At 58.9% G+C, this 7,817-nt stretch overlaps 1 protein-coding gene across 1 annotated transcript in view; it reads right to left on the bottom strand.

The window, feature by feature from the left end:
• Nucleotides 1-5,517, bottom strand: part of CDHR2 (cadherin-related family member 2) — an 18,314-nt gene extending 12,797 nt beyond the window's left edge. Inside the window, exon 1 of the mRNA XM_009893588.1 lies at nucleotides 5,443-5,517. Coding sequence (XP_009891890.1) covers nucleotides 5,443-5,517 — 75 coding nt within the window. The remainder of the gene's footprint in view (nucleotides 1-5,442) is intronic.
• Between the last annotated feature and the right edge of the window lie 2,300 nt (nucleotides 5,518-7,817).

Here is a 7,817-nt window from a genome sequence, read left to right as displayed (position 1 = left end):
GGTTGGCAGGTGCTGTGTGTTTGTGTTGGGACAGTCCCTCTTCCCACCCGTACAGCTTGGTTTTGCTCTGGCATTTCGGCCACAAGCTCTGCATCAGCCCCATGTTCCAGGACAGCCTGCAGCTCTGGAGCTTGTCCCTGTACTCGCCTCCTCGCCGTTCTGTGTCACTGCCTCGCTCGGTCTCTCTGCCACCTGCACCCCTTTTGGCTCTGCTGCTGGCTCTGACTCCCCAGGACCCCATGTCCCCCCATGCCTTGGGGAGATGCGCCGGCCAGAGCCCAGGGGAACAGGTCTGTCCCCAAGGCCGGGAGCCCTGGGAGGAGGAGCAGGCGCCGGCCTCCCTGGCTGTCAGAGGGGAGCAGGCTGCGTCTGATGTCACTGCGGTGCATGGTGGGTAATTATGCACGTTGCAATGAAAATAATAAGGCCGGCTCCATAGCAGTGTCTAAAAATACTGCTAATGCGGAGTGCCTGCTGGGTGCCTTTGTTTGTCACCTTTGGGTGTTTGCTTTGAGGCTGGCTGGGCGGCGGGAGCCACGGTCTGTGGCGTCATGCCCCTCGGGCGGTGGGTTTGGTCGCAGGTGAATTGCGGCCCCTCTGCTTGGGCAGCGGTGCCAGTGGAGTAGGGGCAGGTGTTGGTGTGGGAGGTGAGGCAGGAGCCTCCTGGGTGCGTTTGGGATGCTCTGGTGTCATAACCCCCTGCTTGCAGCCATGCAGGGAGTCGTGGTGGCTTTGTCGCCCCCCAGACTTGCGTGGAGCCGGGCTCTGACATGTGGCTATTCCTGTGTCCTGGTGGCCTGCCCTGATGTCCCCTGGCAGGTACCAACGTGCTGGCCTGCCCGCAGGCAGGTTGGTGGAGATCGGGATTTGGGCCCAGGCAGTGCAGTCTGTCCATTGCCAGTGTGTGCTTGCGGGGACCGGGGCTGCCGGGATTTCTCCCTGGGGCTCTGCCTCCGCAGCGTGTCCTAGCACTGGCAGGATGGGGACTGTGGCATCTCACTGCTTTCTGGCTGAGCAAAGGCAGGAGGGAGGGATGTGTGTCTGGAGCAGAGGGAAATGGTGTGATGGGTGCTGGGTGGCACCTGGATGCTGGCCTGGGGCAAGGGCTGCCAGGGGTGCTGATCTCCGCTTTGTGGGCCGGCAGGCGCCCTGTCTGTCCACTGTCTGCGCAGCTCTTGCTGCTGCTATGGTCCCTCCATCTGGTAGCTCCCTGCTGCAGTGGAGGGAGAGGCTTGCAGGGGTAGCGAGAGCCATCTGGAGCCCCGGCTGCTCTAGCCACTGACCTGGCACGCTGCAGGGGCGAAGGTGGTGCGTGGCAGAGCAGCAGCGAAGGGTTGGGAAGAGCAGGAGTCCGTGTGCTTGGGTCTCCTCAATGAGTCTCTTCTGCTTTGTGTGTGGGGAGGTGAGAGAGGTGGTGGCTGCTCTTGGTTCCCATTTGATGCTTGCGGAGGGCTCTGGCTCCCGCCGTCGGCCACAAGAGCTGAGCCTCATCCCTCTTCACCTTGGAGCGAGTGGAGAGGCGTCACCCCGCCTGTGTGCTGGGCTGCCTTGCCTTTAGGATTGTGGGTGTGTTTTTGGGGCCCTGTGCTGGGCTCTCCCCTCGCTGGAGGGGGAGCATCGTCGCTGCCTCTGCTCTTGCCAGGCGCTAAATCTGACCTCTGAAGCCATGCATGTCAGTGATGTTCCCCTAAGCGGCGAAACACGCAGCCCCTACCTGCCGCGCTGTGAGGCTCCCCGTTGGTGAGTGAGGAACAAAGAACGGGGAGAGGAGACTTTGCGAATCCCCATTGATTTGCACCGTGGAAGCTGCCCGCTGTGTGTTTGTGTCTGCCTGCCTGGGACCGGGGCTCTGCGAGGGGAATTGATCAAGCTGTAAAACCCAGAGCCAGCTAATGAAATAGGGACTATAGATTTTTATTTTAAATGGAAGAGAGTTTAGGGGAGATTTAATTATCCCTGTTTTATGGACCTGTTAGAGGAATGAAATAACAGCCAGCAGGTAGGGCCTGGGCTTTGGCTCGCAGCACTTCTTTCAGGTGTGTGCAGAGCTGGCAGAGTCCTGCCAGCCTGGGGCAGCAGTGGGAGTGAAGCGAAGTCACTTGGAGCAGAACAGGACAGGGTGAAGTCCTGCTTGTCCTGTCAGGTGTCCCTGCTTCCTTGGTGGGAGTATCTGCACTCAAATAGCAGAGGGGCTGGCCCTGGGGAGGTGAGCTTCCAGCCCAAACTGGGGCTGGTGGAAGAAGAGCTCTCCTTGTCCCTGGGCCTTGGTGTGGGCCTGTCTTCGCATTGGTGGACATTGGAGAGTTTGGAAGCCCTGTGTTTGCTGGGCTATCTCACCCAGGTGTTGTTTCCCCAGGGCTGTGGGCACCGAGCTCTCACTAAAGCCTGTGTACCTGCACAGAGCGTGTGGGGTTTGTAAATGAGAACTGCAGAGCGCTGGGATTTGCTGGGCTTAGCTGTGTGTCGGACACAAGCTGTAACGCTGTCACTACAGCCACTCCTACTGTGTGCATCCACTTCATCGTCACGTGAGACCGGCCGCGGGGCACGGCTGGGGAGGTGGTGGCTGGGCAGCCAGTGGTGAGCAGCACAGCACTGGTTTTCAGCAGAAAAGCATCGAGCTTTTGGATGCTTTTGGGTTTTCATCTCTGAATCAAGGAGCTGGTGCATGATGTTTTCCCACCATCCCGTGGCTCCCTGCTCGGGGCGAGCTGGAGAAATGTGGTTTGTCACCTGCCCTGTGTAGGTGAATGGTTGGCCAAGGGATTTGTGTACCTATGAGGCAGGCACAGCACACAGCATGCCAGTTTGATGTGTCAGAGACTGCTAAAACATCTGAGGAAGCCGCTGGTGCTGGGGACCCCTCCCAGAGGCCCTGTGACACTGGCCTGGCAGGAGCTCAGGAGAGCCAGGCCCTAAGCCCTGCAGTCATCGAGCTGCATGAGGATGTTGCACGGTTCCCCAGGACAGGTCAGTTCTGGTGAGGAGCAGCATGGATTTGTGCTGTTGGCTTGCAAGGGTGCTGGGAGAAGCCAGCCTGACAACTCTCCGGGCAGCAGAGCCACCCCAGGGTGCTTATCCTTTCTTTCACCCTTTCACCTGCGAGTCCTCAGCCTTTCAGAGCGGGAGCCATGTCCTGGAGGGCACGAGCAGCCCATGCGGGCCTGTGTCCAGTGTGGGGTATCTGAATTTTCTGGAGTGGAGTGGTTTGGGAGGGCTCCCCGCTTCGCTGCATGCATGGCAGAGGGTGAGGCGAGCAGTGTCCCCAGCAAGCAGCTCTCGTGACAGGCCTTGGGAATATTACTTTCCAGCTGCAGCCTGGTCCCTGGAGACCTGGCCTCACTGGCCGCAGAGCTATAGCTGTGGGCTTTCCTCAGCTACCCTAGAAAGCAGGACAAGGGATTTCAGCTTGACCGTGCAGAGCGGAGGACTGGCCTGTGATGCTGCATGCTAGGAGCTGCTTCCTCTCGGGTGAGCCTGTGTGGTGGTGACCCAGGGCTCCAGCACCTCTCGCTGTCACCCCCAGGAAGGGAGGGCCCGTGCTTCAGTCCTTCCTCCCCCCAGCCTGGCATCACTGAGCCACGGTCCCCTCCGGCAGGTTGTCTTTTCCCTGCTGTGCTGGTGGGGCTCCCTGGCTGTGTTTGCATTTTGAGCCGAGTGTCTGAGTTGCTTTTCTCTCCGTGTCTGCGCTTTGGGAAAGTGGCGAACAATAAAAATCCGCAGGCGAGAGCTGTAGCAGAGGTCAGCCAGCTCCTGTGCCCCAGGCTGCTCTGTTGTCACCGCACAGTCGTGCTTTGTGCACAGGGGCTGTCAGCTTGGAATTCATGTTTTTGCTCTTAAAACCATCCCCAGGCACTGGTGTGGGGTTCTCTGCAAGTAGTGTACTGGGGAGGTATTGCAGCAAGCCTCCTTCCCACTTAAGTCAGTGGTCCCCGCCTGTTTCGGTGCATCTTTGTAAGTAGCCTCTTGGCAAATATTAAATCAAGGACAAAAGAGGGTAAATGGTTGTTGAAAATCATGAATTTCTCTGAGCTCCTTTCTGAAAATGATCGTTGCAGGTTGTCAGTGTCCCTGCAGGCTTCTTAAAATGCAAAACAAAACACCCAGCCCAACTTCCTGACTGTCACTAGCGCTTTCAAGAGACGCTTCGTTTTGCTGAGTGGTAACGGAATTGCTCTTTGCCATCCACCAGCTTCTGGCTCTGCCTGTATCCTTTTGCTGGAGCCACGACACCAGACACTGCTGCTCTGCCTCCTGCATGCCTGTGGCAGAAGGGCAGCAGGGAGGGAGGTGGAGAGGTCCAGCCTAAGCCCAGCCGGCTGAGCAGTAGGGAAGGTGTCTGGAGCCCAACCCCTCCTGCTCTCGGCCGCTTGCTTGGCAGACGCTATTAACACTGTCCACAGCATGTAGAGAGCGGTCTGGACTCAGAAGGATGTTTGTGGAGAGGTGGCAGGTGAGCTGGGGACTCCCAGGGATGCTGTGTGGGGATGGGGAGTGGGGGCTGGAATCCCTACTGCCTGGGCTGGCTCTGCCCGAGGAGAGATTAGATGTGTTTTAGGAAAGAGCTGTCTGAAAAGAGAACTAAAACATGAAGGGCAGAGGAGTATGGAGTCCTGAACCACAGCGTCTTGTGGTAGGAAGGAGGGGAGGACCGGGGAGGCTGCCCAGACAGCAGGTTGGGGACGGACGTGGTGGCGTTCCTTCTTCTCTCCCCACCCACGTGCAACTGAGCTGCGGAACCAGCTGCTGCAGGACGCCAAGACAGACAGAGGTGAGCGTGGTTCAAAGTGCTTCTGTCCAGGGGAGAAGAGTCTACCTAGGAGAGCAGAGGATATGACCCATTGATTGCTAGATGCTGCTGAGCTACAGAGGTACCCGAGCTGGACCCAGCTGCTGCACCAGCAGCCTTCTGGTCATGCTATTCAGGGCATGCCAGTATTTCTAGGGCAAATGAAGGAAGGTGAAGATATCTCTGCAGATTATTTACCCTGTCCTGAGGAAATGAAGGCTTGTGCAAGCTTACTGTGTTTGCGAGTCTTCTCTTCTCTGCTTTGAACTTGCTGAATGATGTCGGTTGTGGTAGATGTCAGGTGTGGTAGCTGCCTCAAAGGTCTCGGCTTGCTACAGGCTCTGGCTCGTCAGGAGGAAGATTCTGCTAGTTCTCCCTCTGCAGTGCAGCTCTGCCTTGCTATTAGACATCAGAGAATCCACGTGGGAGAGATCGACAGGAAACCGGGCGTTATCAGTTCCGCTGCCTGTGCAGCTACTCGCTCCTCATGTCAGCATCCTCCACGTGTGTGTGGCTGGAGGCGTTTGACGGGAGTGCTGTCAGTCCGGGGGTGTGAGTGGGTGGTGTGTGATCGCGGCAGAGGCGTCCTGCCTCCACTGCCAGCGAACTCAGCTCCACCTGGGTGTGCGGAGCGGGGAGGGAGCTCCTCACACCACCACCACCCGCCCCGTCTCCTCAGCTGAGAAGTGCTTCACCCTCCGGTAACTGCTGATGTTGGGGTGTCCCATGCCCCCCAGTGCTTTTGTCAGGCCTTGGGAAGGGTGGGGACACTCCTGCTGTCACCCCTGCAGCCTGGGAGCTTCTGGGTGCTTGGTGCTGGTTTCTTCCCGCTTGTTTTGCAGGTACTGGGAGGGGAGAGAAGGATCTGAGGCCTCTTCCTTTCCCTGGACTTGGGGGAGAGTCTGGGGAGAGCACGGAGACAAGCCGTTGGCACGCTGGGTGTTGGGTAGAGGACGGGGTAGAGCGTACCTCCAGTGGGAGATGTGCTCACGCCACTCAAATCACCCCAGCTAATCCTATGACAGACCTGACCTATATATGGGGCAAGGGAGGCGGCATGTCTGTGGCAGCAGATGGTGTCTTAAAGAGCCTGGGCTCGGGGCGGCTTTGGTTCTGCTGGCCCCTGGCTCTGGCTGCCCGTTGGCTGCAGAGCAGATGGGTTCAGCCCGAGCAGCCCCTCCAGCTTTCCAAGGCTGCTGCTGCCTGGCCCGGGGGGTTCTGCTCACCTGGGGTGTCACAGGTCTCCGTGGCTGGAGTGGGAACCGCTTGTCCTGGCTCAGGAGCACTGACCAGTGCTGTTGTCCGTGGCTAGCCTTGCTGTAGCATCTGAGGGGTGTTGCTTGGCCTCATCACAGGGCCCTTCCAGGTAGAGCTTCCGGACCTGAGACAGCATGATGTTGGTGGCTGTGTGTGCGGCTGTACTCCTGAGATGGTGTGGGGCAGGCATGGGCTGAGCTGCTTCCACGTGCTCTAACCCTGCAGCTGGACACGTGGTGCCCTGTCCTCACAGGAGCTGGCTAGGAAGGCTCGGCACAGCCATGCATGGCATCGCTGCACTCAGTTCTGCCACAGGAACCATCCAGCCTGGCTGGGCAGGGAGCACAAGCAGTGCCTCACCAGCGAGCCGTGCTCCATTGATGGTTTCTCCCGACACTGTCCTGAGGACATCGATAGCTGCTGGGGAAGTGGTGACGCTGGATCAGGTTGGGAGGGAGTGTCTGCACAGATACTCACCATCTGTGGCCTCTGCCTGCTGCCGGCGCTGCCCAGGGCCAGACCACGTCCTGCCAGCATTGTAAAGGTGCGATGCTGCAAATAGTGGCAAGGTCAAAGTGCAGAGTGCTGTTCTCCTCCTCTTCCCTCTAGTCTCCAGCTCTTGAAGCAAAGAGGCTGTAGTGGAGCAGACCTTGAGGGTGATCGTTCAGGTCTGGGCTGACGATTCAGTCCTCTGGCTGTTTCTTCGTGGCGTGCTGTGTGAGCACGCGGGTCTGACCCCGCCATAGGTCTGCCCCCTGCCCTGCCGTGCTGCTTTCCTGTCCTGTGTGTCCCCTACCATGGGGTCAGAAGCAGTTGGCTGTGGAGCTTGCCCCAGGATGCTCCATGTCCCCAGGGGATCCTTGAGGCTGCTGTGGTTCCTCCTGTGTGCCTGGATTCGGGGTGAGAGGAGAGACCTGGGAAACTGGCCTTCAGAGGGGCCTGGAGGGAGCTGGGCTCGGGGCTGGGATGGGGCAAAACTGAAATCCGACTGCTCATCGCAATGATGAGCCTACTGAATTGTTAAATCATTGCCACCGATCTGAGGTTTTCTTTAAAAGGGGTGATGTTACAAATTAATTAGCTCCCTTTTGGTTGTTAGCACTTTAAAGCCCAGCTGTCAGGGGAGGGCTGGTTTATAGGCATTACATCAGGGCTGCCGGCTGGCTCGCTCGCCTACCTGGGAATTTCTAAGAGTATGTTGTAACCCGTGGAAGTTTAGCTTGGATGCAGCATCTGGCTTTCAGCAAAGCTGCTGTGATGCACTCTCCTGTACACAGGGGTTTGACTGGCGCTGAGCGGTGCTGCCGGGGGCACACGGGGAGCCGGTGGCACAGCCTCTCAGTGTTGGTGTTAGCCACCAGCTGGGCCACTTGCTGAGCTGACCTGCAGCAGATGCTCCAAGGAGTTCCTGCTCCTCATTTAATCGAGGGGGGAGGGAGAGCAGGAGGCTTTTCTGGTGCCTGGAAATGTGAATTGGGTAGAGATGCCCTGGGAGAGCTGCCTATGCCCGGCAGGCTGTCGGTGCAGGCGAGGAATGGATGTGCCGAGTGGGAGTGGAGCAGCTTCTCCATCCTGTCCCGGTACAGGAGGCTGGCGGGGAGCCCGGCTCCTGCCTTCACCTACCCCTTTTGCCCGGGCTTTTCCACCGCCCTGGCAGCCGGAGCACGGCGCGGGCTGGCCGGGAATGCCTGCACACACCACGGTGCTGCTGTCCCCCGCGGCCCACCGGGCTCACCGAGGTGCCAGCCCGACCGGCTGGGACCTGGCGGGC

This window comes from Charadrius vociferus, unplaced genomic scaffold, assembly GCF_000708025.1.
Source record: "Charadrius vociferus isolate BGI_N301 unplaced genomic scaffold, ASM70802v2 scaffold1041, whole genome shotgun sequence".
NCBI classification, from domain to species: domain Eukaryota; kingdom Metazoa; phylum Chordata; class Aves; order Charadriiformes; family Charadriidae; genus Charadrius; species Charadrius vociferus.
This window is presented reverse-complemented; position numbering and strand designations above follow the sequence as displayed.